Source organism: Electrona antarctica (genome assembly GCF_951216825.1).
Source record: "Electrona antarctica genome assembly, chromosome: 3".
Taxonomy (NCBI): Eukaryota; Metazoa; Chordata; class Actinopteri; order Myctophiformes; family Myctophidae; genus Electrona; species Electrona antarctica.
The window spans coordinates 34,335,573-34,352,961 of record NC_136808.1 but is presented as its reverse complement, the minus strand read 5'-3'; the positions used below and the strand labels follow the sequence as shown (position 1 = coordinate 34,352,961).

General features: G+C 43.2%; 1 protein-coding gene across 6 annotated transcripts in view; it reads right to left on the bottom strand.

Moving 5' to 3' along the window:
- Window positions 1–17,389, bottom strand: part of chd9 (chromodomain helicase DNA binding protein 9) — a 169,384-nt gene that overhangs the window by 53,244 nt on the left and 98,751 nt on the right. For all 6 annotated transcript variants that reach the window (XM_079497542.1, XM_079497544.1, XM_079497543.1 and 3 more), the window contains 5 exons: window positions 15,207–15,328; window positions 12,093–12,336; window positions 7,826–8,002; window positions 6,344–6,487; window positions 1,575–1,830 (listed from right to left, as the gene is read on the bottom strand). In XM_079497542.1, coding sequence (XP_079353668.1) covers window positions 1,575–1,830; window positions 6,344–6,487; window positions 7,826–8,002; window positions 12,093–12,336; window positions 15,207–15,328 — 943 coding nt within the window. The remainder of the gene's footprint in view (window positions 1–1,574; window positions 1,831–6,343; window positions 6,488–7,825; window positions 8,003–12,092; window positions 12,337–15,206; window positions 15,329–17,389) is intronic.

Here is a 17,389-nt window from a genome sequence, read left to right as displayed (position 1 = left end):
ACTGAGAGGCATTGGTGAGAACGCGACATGGGGTGGTAGAGAATGGAGTATGCAAAATATGCTTGGTGGGAACCACACAATGTGTACTTTGTTTGGTTGGCCACTGGCCAAACATGTGATGCTGTTGCCTCACTTTGGCTAGATTACTTTATTTTCTTTCTTAAACATTTTTACAGTAGCCAATACATTTTGTACCCCCCTTTTCTCCCCAATTTAGTCATTATGGCAATTAATTCCTCTCCACACACATTTCTGTGTTGTCACTACTGACTGGCCTGCCAGTGTGGAGTCCCCACCAGGATAGTCTCTCTGCCAGTGTGGAGTCCCCACCAGGATAGTCTCTCTGCCAGTGTGGAGTCCCCACCAGGATAGTCTCTCGTAGCCAGACAACTATTCCACAATCTTAGCTTATTTTTTTATTTCCATTTCTGCTAAGCAGCAAGCTATGCTTAGATGATTTATAAATATTAGGATAAATGTGCACGACTGTAAAGACGAAACAGAAGTGGGGAGGAGGCTCCACTTCCGCTTTATATTTTACATTTTACTCATGATAGAACTTCCGTTGCTCCAGACTGTATGATGCTGGAAGCATTTGAAAATTGCGAGAGGCAACAGTTTGGTAATGCGAGACTACCACCAGGAGGACGTAGTGCCTTCGTCCTACTCCTCCCTAACACTCGCTTCTGACAGGTGCCGGACCACTGGGACCAGCCCATATATAAGAGTATGGGCAAAATGGAATAGGAAAGAAAATAGATACCCTATCCTCCAACCTCCCCCCATCCTTTCACTGGGACACTTTTTCCTGAAATAGTCTGTGACGTTTATTTTCAGTAGTACTAACTGTACTATTGTACTTTTAAAATAGGATTATGGAACTTTGGAAACTTGCCATGGGCATGATTTGCAGTTAAATTAGAAAACCAACAATAAAACACGTTGCAAACCAACATGAGACAGCACACAGTATGCCATTTCTGATGGTGGTAAATTGATTTAGTCTGATTCAATAAAAAATGTGACAGCTGTCACCATTTTGATTTGATCACACTATCTGGATATCGTAGCTTGTGCTACTGAGAATAGTGTGCACTACTATTGAGTGCTAGGCCTGTCACAATCCTTATCCTATTATATTCAAATTGGCTAATGGGTGGGCGGGCGGACCACTGCCCCGTCACTATGACTAACATAACCATATATACAGTAGTTCACTATGACTCAGACTGAAGTTGTCTGAAGGTTAAGCTTACAAAATGTTTAACCCATTGATGCCTGGTGCAACCTATACGTTGTTCTACCCTTGATGCCGGCGCTCTCTCTGTGTCTCATCAGCTATTGTTATAATTTAGCTATTGAAAAATAGCAGATCTACAAGCTCATAGCGCGCCACAGAGTGGCGTGCTATGAACTTGTAGGTCTGCTATTTTTGAAAAAACATAACTATTTAAAAAAATAATGAATCAAAATTTGAAGGTTTTCAGAAACCTTAGGTCAGGCCCTAGAAGGCGTTCCCAGATTCAGCCTCAGGTATCAATGGGTTAACACATGAATTTAGGAGTAAAGCTAACCTTTGATGAGGTAGGGGTGATTGCAACACTTCCTCAGCTCCATCATGGTGTTGACCAGGTTGGGAACGTTTGCCGCTCCCACTCCCTTGGCCAGGAAGGAGAAGTTCTTCTCCAGAATGGCTCGGTAGTACTTCTTCTGGATGTTGGTCAGCTCCACCTCGATGATGGTTTCCTCTTTGGGAGCGAGCTTCTTCTCCACGTCCTCCTTCAAACGACGCAGCATCATGGGCTTCAGGATGGCCTGGAGTTTCTGGACCTGTCAAAAGAGGAAACATGGAGACCATAAGCATAAAGCTATAGCTATGAATCAGATGCTCCTGCTCATTCATTTGTCATTTTTTGCTTATGCAGCGCCCATTGTTTGTCCATTAGGGTCAGTGTGCAACCGTGGGTGGTTGATTTCACCTGGGATGCTTGTCTATCTGTGTGAATGCAATCAACTTACTTCCCTGCCCTAGAGGTGTACAGTAGTCAGTGCAGGACATTCACGACAGCATTGTCGTTCAATTGTGTCCACTCCATCTACAGTACATAAATGTAGGCACAGACCTGTGGATATTTAGTAAAAGTCATGGGTGTATGTATGCCATGGACATTGTAAAAATGTTAATGTTAATCTATTTTTCTTACTTTTTTTTACATCACTAGTGATTAACCACAAGAGTCCCTATTCTGAGCATGTCATCATTGGCGAACATTCAGCAAAAACAGCAGATCTACAAGCTCACAAGCGCCGCAACGCGGCTATGTTCAGTCTTTTGGTCTTAATAGGAAAAAGGGAGGATGCCAAGTTAAATATACATCGCTGGGGTACCCCAGTCAGCAAAGTATAGGGTTTAAGTGGATAAAATATGATTCAATGACAGGATATTCACCTGAACCAGTCAAAAGAAAATACTCATAGGAGAGAGATAAATGGGAGTGAATTTCACTCTCTCCCCGACCCTGATTTCCGTGGCATTTGGATTATAATTGTACACCTCACACATTCCAGGTCCTTGAGGTGGTGGTGATGCACCCAGTGATCAAAGACTTAAAATATTCCTCTTAGAACCTGGATAAAGAGAGGCCATCATGGTTTTAGCTTACAGAGTTGAAATATCTCTGATTATAAATGGGTGCATTGCTCCTTGCTGTACTGAAATCAGGGCCACTGTACAAATTTAGACCTCTCAAGTCTTACAGCTACGATTACCCACTTAAGCCCTATTTCAGAAACGGTGAAAATAGACGTTCTACAAGCGGACAACGTGATGTAACGCTATTTCTTTCCATTTTGGACAATTTGTCCCTTTGAAATGCCTGAAATATGGATGAAAGGTTGAAAGAAGACCAGCTTCATATTCTGAACTTCCAGTTGTGTTTTCATTATTCTTAACTCAGGACTCAGACCTGAATTTATATAGCCACATTAACACAAACGCAAAGTCAGCCTACTGTATATCACCTAAAAATATTGCATGGGTGGGTTAAGGACTTATGTCTCAGCAGCATCAAGAAAAATGCTTTCTGTCCCTGAAACCACAAATAAACATGGGGAAGTAACGTTATGTTTTTATGTACCACATATATGTACCACAGGTTTTCTGCCACTCTTATTTCTCTTAAAACACAACTAAAGACCTTTCTGTTTTCCGCTTCCTTTGATCGAGTTACTCTTTATTGTTTTTCTTTCTCCTCCTCTGTTATTATTTTGTTTTATGCATCTAATGTCATTGTATAATTGTGTTTCTGTTGCTTGTGTTCTTTGTAAAGCACATTGAATTGCCTTGCTGTTGAAACGTGTGCTATACAAATAAAATTGCCAGGCCTTGCCTCAATTAAAAAGGGGTAAATGCTGTGTAGAGTATAGTGACTTTAAAATTGTTTGCTTTGAGCATGTGTCAATTATATTAAAACAACCAGTAGCCTAATGTTCATATTATGTGATATCATTAGCCACCATATGTTGGTCTCTCTGTGTGTGTGTGTGTGTGTGTGTGTGTGTGTGTGTGTGTGTGTGTGTGTGTGTGTGTGTGTGTGTGTGTGTGTGTGTGTGTGTGTGTGTGTGTCAATGTGACCCAGATAGAACGGTGCACCATTCAACAGTTCCATCTGCACAAACAGGACCTTGGGCTGCACATGCTGAGACAACACCAGGTGTGGATGTCTGTCCCTTGATACACACACCAAACGATCTGAATCATAGCAGGCCTGGACCATTTAGTCTGGCAGTTAAAAGTACAATATGAAAAAATATATATAATATATATATATAATATATATAATATATATATATATATATATATATATATATATATATATATTCCTCAAAATAGTAGCAGCAATAATAAACTAACACTAATATAATAACAAATATACTAATATAACTAATATAACTAATATAATAACAAAAAAAATATATATATATTTTTTTAGTGTTAGTTTATTATTGCTGCTACTATTTTGAGGAACCAAAACCAATACGTGTCTGTAATAAGATTCCATGCCATGTCACACCTAGCAAAGTTGCATCACACTTTTGCTTTAAAATTCCAGATTGTGATTGTGAAACATCAGCGTGGAGGGTTACATTATCAGCAGCAGGTTGCGTGTACTTCTGCGTTGCAGTTGTTCCAGCGTGCGCGTGCACACACGCACACACGCAAACACACACACACACACACACGCAAACACACACACACGCACACGCACACACACACGCACACAGGCAAACACACACATACACACACACACGCACACGCACGCGCGCCAAGGTCTCCATATTGATTTGGGTGCCCCTCAAAAAATAAAATAAAATAAAATGAGGATTCAGTTTAGGCCTACTTTAAACCTAAAGACGTCGCTTTTAGAACCAGTGCTTTATAAGTCACAGTCCAGTACTGCTAGTCAATGACAGGTGGGGGGAGGGGATTCATTCAATCTTGCTGAAGGGCTCTTGTTGAGCGTGGGAGTGTCCCGCTTGTGTATTTCACAATTCACATTTCCTCACCTGGTCACACAACCCATCATCTCTCAATACTCCTCTGCTACTGCAGTCCCCAACAAAACAAGGCCTTTTTAATGTGACACGCCACTACAGACAAAAGCACCACTTCCAAGTAGTTACAGTACACAGGATACAGCTGTCTGGCAATGCTGTCATTTCGTCTTTATATCATCCTCCATAGCTTTTAAAAGATATAATCTGTTGCCAATTGTACGGTTTGCTGAAAGCAGAGATGAACGAAGTGTAGCACAGTACAGCACCGTTTAGTTTTTCTAAATAGATGTTGGTACATTGGATCCACAAAGAGGGAACCCTCCAACCCATGTTGTTCTCCTTTAGCCTAACCTCTTCGTATGCATCACTTCCATCCTACTGCTGGCATTGTTGTACTGTATTGTCATCTGAGTCGTATGGCCAGAGATGATATCCAAGTCATAGACAAGCAATTCGCAAACATTATAATTTCAAGGACCCCAGTTTGATACGCATTAGGTTATGGATCCTTATTTGATACAATCTGTTAACTCAGAGAGCCATTTGGTTCCATTTGTACACAGTTACAGACCCATAAGGGTCCATTTGGCTCCTAACTATCAATCATTTGGCTGGGAACACCCTGGAACCTCCTCAAGGACCCCTGAGGGTCCTCAGACCCCACCTTGAGAACCACTGCTATAGACATTGTTGACCGGGGTGCCCCATGGCACTATAGTTGGTTTATACTTGGTCTACACTTGATCTACAAGCGTTGTGAGCTTTAAAGAGCTGCAATTTATGCCGAATATTTGCCTATTCTTGCTGATTGCTCACCAATTTTATGACATAATAGGGGCGCTAGACGCTAGGGCTCATGCGGTCAAGACACTAAGGGCTCCATTTTCGTCTGATCTTTCTAAATACACTGTTTTGGGATTTAGCAGTGGGGAAGGGGTGTTCCCCCACTAAAGTTGGTATTTTGGTTACCTGTCTAAATCCCTAACACACCTCCGTTACCCGTTATATTATGCATAGGTGTGGTTTGGGCGTTACAATAATTAAACCAATCACCAGTCCATTGCCTTTAAGAGATCCCTTATCCGTTGCCTGTTAGTGCTATATTGCTTCATAGCCTTACGGTCTATAGCCCATGGAAGAGTGTTGCGTTGCTGCCTTGAAGTCTCACTTCAAGGCCCCTCGTGCTGTTCTTTTTTTTTTCTCCACCCCGCAGAGCCAAGAACACTCGTCTTCTCATTGAGTCATGACTCGCTCAAATCTTGCTCATTTTTAAAATACCATTAAGGGACAGAGAAAGCTCCTATATTCGTCATTTTCGGGCAGCGGCTGAATGTGTTGCGGGTAAAGGCGGCGACGAAATTGGAGCGTTAAGGGCTCTTTATTCGTTGGAGCTTTCTAAACACACTATTTGAGACTAGTGAAAAACAAAACAAAACAAAAAAACAATAATGAAAACAATCACCGTGCCACATGCCATTGCCTTTAAGAGATCCCTTATCCGTTGCTCGTTATGCCCACTGATATATTGCTTCATAGCCTACGGTCTATGCTCATAGCCCATGGAAGATTGATGCGTTGCTGCCTTGAAGTCTCACTTGTGCTGCAACCCTATATAAACCCATAATAAATAGTGGGTGACGCTGGACCAAAATACCATTTAGGGACAGAGCAAGCTCCTATACTCCTACACCCTATACTTTCCGGGCAGCGGCTGACTTGTGGGCAGCGTCGCAGGTAATGGCGGGGACGAAAATGGAGCCCTTTACGTTCTGTTCAAGTTCCTCACCTGCTCCTCTGTCTTGAGGTCTCCAAACTCCTGCATGAAGGTGCTCTCCGAGGGGAAGCGCGTGGGCTCCAGGAAGTGCAGCAGACTGAAGAGCTCCTCCACGGTGTTCTGGAGAGGAGTCCCTGTCAACAGAACCTTGTGCTCCTGCAGGAGGACCATGGAGGTACAGGAGGAGGAGAGAGGAGGACCATTGAGGTACAGGAGGAGGAGGTCAACCCATTAACCCATTTTGACCTGAGAACGATTCTACAAAATGCCTTCTAAATTCTGACAGTTTTCTGAAAAACCCATGTTTCTATGTCAGTCATTTTCATGTCAAGTACACTAAAAAATATATGTAATTGGCCGCCGACCCCCATCTGAAAATATGTTGTTCCAGGATTCCCCCAGAAGCAAAGATTTGACTTAACACGTTCGCTCTGAAAGAATATATATTCAAAGATTTGCACCACATTTTCAAGACTTTTCAAAAATAGCAGACCTACAAGCTCATAGTGCAGCACTCGGTGCCGCGCTATGAGCTAATAGCTAAAGTATAACATAATGCTATAAACACCAAAAGGGGTTCCCGTACAGGTTAAGACCTGAAATGTCTTCTAAATCACTGGTTCCCAAACAGTGGGACGGGAGTCCGGACCCATTTGTTGGTTACAGACATATATTTCAAAAGGTTTCAAAATTATACATTTTAAAACAAACAAAGAAACAAATCTAAGAAATTCCATAAATAAATAATAATAATTAAGAATAGTCAAAATAGCCGAACTGCAAGCGTGCAACGCAATGTGAATCGACACGCCGTGCGCTTGTATCTGGTCTAGTTTGTGTCCTTGATAAATAATTTTAATTAATACTTCATTGCACATAAAAACAGCCCAGAGTGACATAAATGACAAAGAGAGGGAGGGCATAACGATACTGCAGCATGGCCCAGATTCAAACTAGGGCAGAAAATACTTATTTTCTTTGCGACTATTCTATAGATTACTTTTTCAATTAACGTCATCTTGAAGTGCGTTTATTTTAAGACAAATGTTATATCAACAAAGAAAAACAAGTTTATAATATTGACTAAATCGATTAGTCTGATTAATCACTTAAGCCCTGTTTATTATGTTTAATACTTTGTCGAACAACAGTGTTGCAGAAAAAGTAGTTGGTAGAGCTATCCGATTAGTTCGGTTACACCCTTCGAGTGGAAAATAATAATGCAGAATGGGCCAGATTCGAACCATTTTACAATACTGTGAATGGTTTGCACCTCAGCCATGTACAGTAAAGCTGCATTTTGACATCAATTTGAACAATTTCTGACATACTTAAAAGTAATGCTATAAAAATGTGTGGATGGCATGTTAAATAAGCATCGTCATGGTGACTGGCTGCGCTGGCATAAATCCTTCATTTTTCCCCACCCGTGTCTATTCGATATCAAAATGTAGTGCGTTGTTTCTTTCTTTTTTACAGGAGGATGATACGTACCAAGCTCATGAGCTTGAAGCCCTCTAGCAGCTTACAGTTCTTGTTCTTGAGTCGGTGGGCCTCGTCGATGATCACACAGCGCCAGTCTATGGCGTTGAGCTCCGGACAGCCTCCCAGGATCATCTCATAGGTGGTGATGACCGCATTGAACCTGTAGCACCCGCGCACCACACGGCCCTGGGCGCACACATGAGTCAATACAAGCCATTTAGTTATGAAATACTTTGCTCAGGCCAAGGACACCTTAGCTGAGAGAGAGATGAAGCAGATGTGTTCATAGGGAAATCCGTATCACACAAAGATTTGGAGACCCCTCTGCAGTATCTCTGAGGACCCGGACCCCCTTTTGAAGACCCCTCCTTTAAGAACTTAAAACCCCATTGTGGTGTGGGTCTGAATCCAGACTAATTGGACTATGAGCTGGGTGTGACTGTCTCTAACATTTTGCCACACAGTGTTTGTACATAGACCTGGTGGTGTCACACCTATTATAATTTACTTTGCTATGTGTGAAATAACGAACAATGAAGCCTGAAGCACATCTCCCCTATAGCCAAGAGGGCATTCAGTCTTAGCTCAGTGGAAGAAATATAATCTCCCGTGCTGGATTTGAATCCCAGGAAGGACATTCAGTACATTTTAGGGATCGCAGTTTTAAGTATTGCAAGGGCTGGACTGCAAAAACAAACACCTTTCTGAATTTATCTTCACTCACGTTAACGTGTAAACACAGGCCACTGGTTTCTGGGAAAGCCAGGTTTGATAGAATACAAGTATGCTGTGTAGAGCAGCATCAACCGAAAAAAACAAGTACAACCAATAACCCAGAACTATCACATTTTAAGATGCTAGAGAAAAGATTTTCTCTCCAAGATGCCGACAGTGATCCCCATGAGAGGGGGGTGGTGCACCTACGATACATTTAGCATGCTAAGAGCTCAGTCACAAGTGCTCCCAACTGCCTGGTGTGACACTGACAGTGCATGTTAACAGCCTGGCATATTTTCCGGAAGTGTGGTATTTGTCTATGGGACCCGGCTACTACTGGCGGAGGAACGTCGCCCGAAAACATGAAACTATTTTATCTTTGGACGACATCGTCCGGCGATAGCCAATCAAATTCATGTGGTGTCTGTATACCCTCCATGCGGAACCATACCACCTATACGAAGACACAGGCAATGACAGAAGGCCATAGGAGATTTTTATTGCCCAGATTCGACCGCCGTTAAAACATACTGCCATCGTGGGTTCTGTGTCGAATGGCGAAGGCGGTGCTGTGCCAGCTCAACTGAGCCTTTAACGGGTTCTTATCAACACTGAGCAAGTGCACATATTCCATCACTGAATCAGTATATAAACTATCTATGGTATACTGTACTTTTGTAGCTAAAGACTGGAAAAACATGTAGAGTGAACGAATGATATGCAACATAAATCCAGAGCCAGATTGAGATGATGTGGTCAGAGCAGCAGTGGTTGAATAACCACTGCACTGCTGCAAGATGTTTCTACTTAAAACATAGTTCTTTATGGCTGGAGAGTATACCCTTAATCTCACAAACTGATTCAAAAAACGCTGTATAATTTCAAAAAGATTATTGTTGTCAGCCTAAAAGACTAGTTCGTTTTCTAGCAGCTATATTAACTACCTTTGCTGGGGACCCCCTGGAATCCACTCAAGAGTTCCTGGGGGTCCCAAGACCCCACTTTGATAACCACTGCATTACAGAACCACTGTCCATCACTGTAAATGGTAAATGGTGCATTTATATAGCGCCTTTATCCAAGGCGCTTTACAGAGATTGTGCATTACATTCACCCATTCACACACCGATGGCAGCGGAAACCATGCAAGGCACAAACTAGCACATCGGGAGCAATTTGGGGTTCAGTGTCTTGCTCAAGGACACTTCAACATTAACTCTGGGGGAGCCCGGGTTCGAACTGGCAACCTCACGGTTTCCATCCAGCCACTCTACCCCTGAGCCACCACCGCTGTGTCAGTATTCCATCCTGATAACCACTGCATTACAGAACCACTGTCCATCACTGTGTCAGTATTCCATCCTGATAACCACTGCATTACAGAACCACTGTCCATCACTGTGTCAGTATTCCTGATAACCACTGCATTACAGAACCACTGTCCATCACTGTGTCAGTATTCCATCCTGATAACCACTGCATTACAGAACCACTGTCCATCACTGTGTCAGTATTCCTGATAACCACTGCATTACAGAACCACTGTCCATCACTGTGTCAGTATTCCATCCTGATAACCACTGCATTACAGAACCACTGTCCATCACTGTGTCAGTATTCCTGATAACCACTGCATTACAGAACCACTGCCCATCACTGTGTCAGTATTCCATCCTGATAACCACTGCATTACAGAACCACTGTCCATCACTGTCTGTATTCCTAATAACCACTGCATTACAGAACCACTGTCCATCACTGTGTCAGTATTCCATCCTGATAACCACTGCATTACAGAACCACTGTCCATCACTGTGTCTGTATTCCTAATAACCACTGCATTACAGAACCACTGTCCATCACTGTGTCAGTATTCCATCCTGATAACCACTGCATTACAGAACCACTGTCCATCACTGTGTCTGTATTCCTAATAACCACTGCATTACAGAACCACTGTCCATCACTGTGTCTGTATTCCTAATAACCACTGCATTACAGAACCACTGTCCATCACTGTGTCTGTATTCCTAATAACCACTGCATTACAGAACCACTGTCCATCATTGTGTCAGTATTTCTGATAACCACTGCATTACAGCACCACTGTCCATCACTGTGTCAGTATTCCTGAGGAGTATCGTGTGATTAATCCTAATGCTTAATGCACACGCCACAGTACATCTGTGACATAGCTCATATTAATTAGCATATCATCAGATGGAATGGTTTACATTTTCAAGTAGAATACTGAATGTATTAGAAACCATATGTGACTTTTTTTTAATACTAATGCTAATATTAATACTACAGCTGCTAGTGATTTGTATCATTACAATAATAAAACTGACGACATTGGGGGAGAAAACCAGAGTATCTCGGCAACCTCTTGATAAGACATTTAAAAATATATATACTTCGGTGATCCATTTCAGTTGTTAAACAGAAGGCCGGAATCTGCTACATGCAACGTATACTTTTTCACTTTCCCTCATAACACCTTTGATTAAGGTACTATTTTGCCTTAAAAATAATCCTTTGTTGGATAAAGATGACATGCACTACTGATGTCAACATGAGAACTGTCTCAGCCATCAGGGTATTCATCTTGTAATCGTCTTTTGTAAGATTTCATTTCCCCAGCTGAATGCGAGGGGTGGTACTCCCACAAACTCATTTTATTCGGGTAAATTAACGCCTCTGAGAGAATTACCCTGCTGTCCCTGTGGCTTTGGTTGCCATGACAATTAACATGGCTTTGTGAATAAAGGTGAGCCAATTAACTCTGATGAATCTCAAAGACCAAAAGGTATACGAGACAAATGAAACGGAAGTAAATATACCGTCACTGTCAGGCAGAACACGTGTATTTCCATATTTCATCTTTTTATGTCTTTGCATAAATGAATGCCCGATTTTATACTTTCTGACTGTCGTGCAAAAGTACCAATCTACAAGCTCACAACGCATCACAAGTATTAACAATAGCTTGTGACACCAGCTGCTCCTAGACACCCTAGTTGATCTAGGCATCGGCGGGACGGCACTAAAGTGGTTCTCCTCCTACCCAACGGACCGGACCTACCAGGTTTCTTGGAAAGGTTTGCTATCATCCCCCCGTACCCTCCAAACTGGGGTCCCACAGGGATCTGCACTTGGTCCCCTCCTTTTCTCCCTGTAAACTAAATCTCTTGGCACTATCATCTCTACTCACAATCTATCTTATCACTGCTATGCCATTGAATTTGCTTTGAAATGCTTTTAGGGAAAATACATCAAATTACAAACTTGCAGTATAAAAAGCATAATTTCCCCCATAGGGCAATACCATTTTGTAATGAACAGAAGTTTAGTAATGGGGTGATGTTAAAATTGCACAAGGCCACATAATGCCTTTGAGCAGTAAGTTGCCAGTTATACACTATGTGTGATCACAAAGCAGGGTGTAGGAGGGACAAGGGAACTGGACACATCACTGGTTGTGACTAAACTTAGCTTTGTGCGGTTTCATCATGCCAACATCACATCATCAACAAGCTTTTACACAAAGCTGTCCTACCTGTGCGTCCCTGAAGTACATCTCGTACTGCTGCAGCATCTGTCGGCTGACCATGCTGCCGTGGTAGACGATGATGTTGAGGTGGGTCCAGGTGCGGAACTCACGCTCCCAGTTTGTGATGGTGGAGAGCGGGGCGATGATGAGGAAGGGCCCCTTGATGCCCACACGGAGGATCTCCTCCAGGAACGTAATGGACTGGATGGTCTTTCCCAGGCCCATCTCATCAGCCAGGATGCAGTTCCGTCTGACGAGAGAGACAGAGGGGGGAGGGGACAGAATGATGACGGTGCGTTTTAACAGCATATTTTCCCGGAAGTGCGGTATTTGTCTATGGGACCCGGCAACTACTGGCGATAGCAGGCGAAGAGGCGATAGTCAAAAAGTGGGCGGAGGAACGTGAAACATGAAAATATGTTATCTTTGGACAACATCGTTCGGCGATAGCCAATCAAATCCATGAGTTGCTTTGTTTGGGGCGGCGGTGGCTCAGGGGTAGAGTTTCCGGATGGTAAGCGCAAGGTCGCCAGCTCGAACCTGGGCTCCCCCCGAGTTAGTGTCGAAGTGTCCTTGAGCAAGACACTGAACCCCTAATTGCTCCTGATGTGCTGGTTGGTACCTTGCATGGTTTCCGCTGCCATCAGTGTATGAATGTGTGTGTGAATGGGTGAATGTAATGCACGATCTATGTAAAGCGCCTTGGATAAAGGCGCTATATAAATGCACCATTTACCATTTACCATTTATTTGTTTACCCTCCATACCACCTATACGAGGACTTGGGTATATGACAGCAGGAACACCCACTAGGAAGGAGATTTGGATCGCCCAGAGTCGCCGTTGTTCTCCCGCTGTTAAAACGTACTGTGAGTCACTTCTTCCAACAGCTTCCAGTAGTCTCCATTGGCCTGCCTCTACTACTCTTTGTGATAATACTATTTTTACAGCGTGTCTCTGCAGGAGTCTAGCAATCTATAAGAGGGGTCAGTCTGTGGGTCTGTGCGTCCAGACTCAACAGCTAAACTTGCAAACTGTAGCTCAGTCGGTAGCGCACTTGCCTTTTGACCACAAGGTCATGTGTTCGATCCCGGCCCGGGCACTGCCAACTCAGCGTAGGAGTAACACCACTTGTGTGTGGCAAGTCATGCAGTAAGTAAGTGCTGGGAGCTGATGGTAGGTGTTGCGCTCCACCTCAGCAATCCATCTCCCAGGGACCTCGGATAGGTGACTCCCAGGTGCACAGCGGAACGAGGAGAAAGTCCAGCGCTCTGGCTGATACAGACAATGAGCCTCTCCAACCTACTTACTTACTTTACTTATAATATTATGCATAATTAATATGATTCATAAGACATATTTTTGTCAGCGTGGAGGCACACATACAGGGCTATATACTGTGCATGCCGTTTCTGAAAGCATGAAAATGGACAGTTTTAGCAGTTAAACCCTTTGACAGAGAAAGGTGATGAAGATTGCCCTCATTTCTAGGATCATAATGACATCAATGATTACTGACTGTAATAAAGCCTAATGACTAGGCTATTGGCAATGTATTCTTCTCATGTTTCGTCTGACTATAGCCTAATTACAGTCATTTAGTTGCCAACTAAATATCCAAGTTGAGATTAGATGATACCGTATTGATCCTGGGTGGGAAATTCAAGTGATACCTGCCCATGAAAGATCCCCAGGCGGGGAACTAAACACACAGAAGACAGGCAGATCAAAATGCACCCTTTCCTCTTTAATTACAAACTACCACAGGGCCCCCACAAACACAAAGTCCTTCCTGGGAATAAAGCTGCACTCCGACTGCCAGAAACAAGAGAGGAGAGCAGAGGAAAGGAGAGAAGAAAGAACAGAGAGAGGGAGAAGAGGGAAATACAGACAGGACACGATATCAAAGAAATAAATGGGGGAGCGTGCAAGGAGAAAGCAACATCATGAGCAATAATTATACGGCTGGTAGATGAGACAAGGCGTAATATTTGCCACCGGAGTGGGGCGCTCATTTATTCAGTTGTCCGGTGTGTGTGTGTGTGTGTGTGTGTGTGTGTGTGTGTGTGTGGGGGGGGGGGGGGTACTTGATGCTAATTTCAATGGGTAGATATTCCCATTGGCCTCATAAACACCTCTCCACTCCATCTGATGAATCTCATTGCGTAGGCACAAAGCCACACACACATACACTCCAGAAACGAGCAATTTCCATGCCACACACACACACACCCTGACTCCAGAATTAAAGTGCAATGCTTCTTTTATGGCCGTGGGCGAGCTACTGTACAAAACGTGAACGTTGTTGGTGCAGCAGCATACTCCTCCACAGGAAATTTTCCTCGTCTCTGAGGAACAAGCAAATAATGTGAGCTCAGCCAAATGGTGGCAGATTCTCTCTCTCGCACGCACGCACGCACGCACGCACGCACGCACCAGGAACACCGATTCATTATTCATTGTCAACGCTCTCCGCGCACCGACGCGACTGCTCGTGCAAAAATGAAGAGCCTCGCACCGAGCCTCTCTGAATCAATGAATATAACATTCCGTCACCATGGAGCTATTAAAGCTACATAAGCAGCTTAGCAGCCATGTGGATACCTTGCGGTTTGCCCGAGGCATCCTCATGCTACACATCCTGTATGCAGGCTGTCATACTGTATGCCCAGAGATTACAATACAGCAGTCAGTGTGTCTGCTCTGCTGGCAGCATGACTTCTCTACCCCAAGGAAGAGAGAGGGTACATTTTCCCTATACACATCCATGCAACTCGGTAAGTACGCTGTGTCCGGGTAGCTCAGGCGGTAGAGCTCTCGCCGTTGGACCAGATCGTGGGTTTGATCCCCGGCCACCGCCAACTCAGCATGTGAGTATAGCACGACTTGGATGCGGTAAGACTTGCGGTAAGTACTGGGGAGGTGATGGTAGGTGTTGCGCTCTACCTCAGCAATCAATCTCCCGGGGGCTATTTCCACTATTTTAAAAGTTGTAAAAAAAGATATAATAATAATAATACTAATAATAATAATAATAATAATAAGGGAACGTTTTTCGACATAAGGTTTCCGCCCAACAGCAACAATATGTACACTAGAAGTGCAGAGAGAGAGACTGACCTGTTGTACCAGTTGAAGAGAAGCCAGTTGACTCCCTCTAGCTGGTAGTCCCTGAGGCCGTTACTGTTCCTGTACTCCCTCGACTGATCCCGTTTCTTCCAAAGATTGGCCGGTGGACGCTCCTGTCACACACACACACAAAACAATATACAGCGCTCATTTACATACTTTAATAGTACTGTAATTGCTATTATTACCTTATTAAAAGCTACTGTTCAAGCTTATGAACAGTAGAGGCTGTACACTTAAATGTTATGCTAAAGTTGTGCGACTTCTACTTCTTGTTCAAGTTTGGGATAGCACAAAAAGCCCCAGGGGCTTGCTTCCATTGTGGTCCTTTGTACTCAATTCATCAGTAATACAATATAATAAAGACAATACAATACAAATATTGGAAAATAAATCTCAGTAGAGTCATAAGTTATATTTACAGAGAAAGTAGGGGTTTTTACTATTCTTCTACGATTCTACTATCAAGGTGTTCAAGGAGTTAAACTTTGTACAGTTTTCTGCGGTGGTACCCCCCATCTGAAAATATGTTGTTCCAGGGACCCCCCAGAAGCAAAGATATGAGTTAAAAACGTTCACTGTGAAAGAATATATACTCAAAGATTTGCACCACATTTTCACGATTTTTCGTAAATGGCAGATCACTCGGTGCTGCGCTATGAGCTTGTAGATCTGCTATTTTTCAATAGCTAAAGCATAACATAATGCTTAAAACACCAAAATGGGTTCCCGCCCAGAATGGGTTAAATAGGTTAAACCGTCCAAGCAAACAGCCTTCGACGCAGACACCAGCACTTCCTCCTACAGCCAGACAGGTAGAGTGACGTCACGTCATTCATAAAAAGGAACGTACCTTGAATGACTGAACGCAAACAATGGGCGTGAGTGGCGACGCACAGCTAATCGCCACAGTATACGTATTGTGATCATTACAATAAACTGGTGAATGTGTTGCACCATTTGCGCCACTAGATGCAAAGATGTGCCAAGTCTTTGCATTGACTTATGTAATCGAGGTGCTCGAACAAATATTTCATCTTTCAGTGGGAACGCACATTTAGGCTAATTTGTATTTCATTCAATGTGAAATGTGCACATTAGTTGTCCAAGTACAGTTGGAGGCCATCGATATTGTCCTTTTCTTTTTGCTGAGGTTTGCGTGATCTGCGCAAAAGGACAGTTAACCCATTTTGGGCGGGAACCCCTTTTGGTGTTTTAAACATTATGTTATAATTTAGCTATTGAAAAATAGCAGATCTACAAGCTCATAGCGCGCCACCGAGTGGCGCGCTACGAGCTTGTAGGTCTGCTATTTTTGAAAAAAAAAAATTGAGGTCAGGCCTAAATGGGTCAAATGATAAGGGACAATATCAGTGGCACCCAACTGTAGGCTAATTTGTATTTCATTCAATGTGAAATGTGCACATTAGTTGTCCAAGTACATCCCTCTATGTGTCTACTGTATGTCAGAGCTCTATGCATGGTACTGGGGTATAAAGGATTGATGTCAGAGCTCTATGCATGGTACTGGGGTATAAAGGATTGATGTCAGAGCTCTATGCATGGTACTGGGGTATAAAGGATTGATATCAGAGCTCTATGCATGGTACTGGGGTATAAAGGACTGTATGTCAGAGCTCTATGCATGGTACTGGGGTATAAAGGCTCTACTGTATGTCAGAGCTCTATGCATGGTACTGGGGTATAAAGGATTCTATGTCAGAGCTCTATGCATGGTACTGGGGTATAAAGGACTTATGTCAGAGCTCTATGCATGGTACTGGGGTATAAAGGATTGATGTCAGAGCTCTATGCATGGTACTGGGGTATAAAGCTCTATGCATGGTACTGGGGTATAAAGGATTGTATGTCAGAGCTCTATGCATGGTACTGGGGTATAAAGGACTGTATGTCAGAGCTCTATGCATGGTACTGGGGTATAAAGGATTGATGTCAGAGCTCTATGCATGGTACTGGGGTATAAAGGATTGATGTCAGAGCTCTATGCATGGTACTGGGGTATAAAGGATTGATGTCAGAGCTCTATGCATGGTACTGGGGTATAAAGCTCTATGCATGGTACTGGGGTATAAAGGATTGTATGTCAGAGCTCTATGCATGGTACTGGGGTATAAAGGATTGATGTCAGAGCTCTATGCATGGTACTGGGGTAT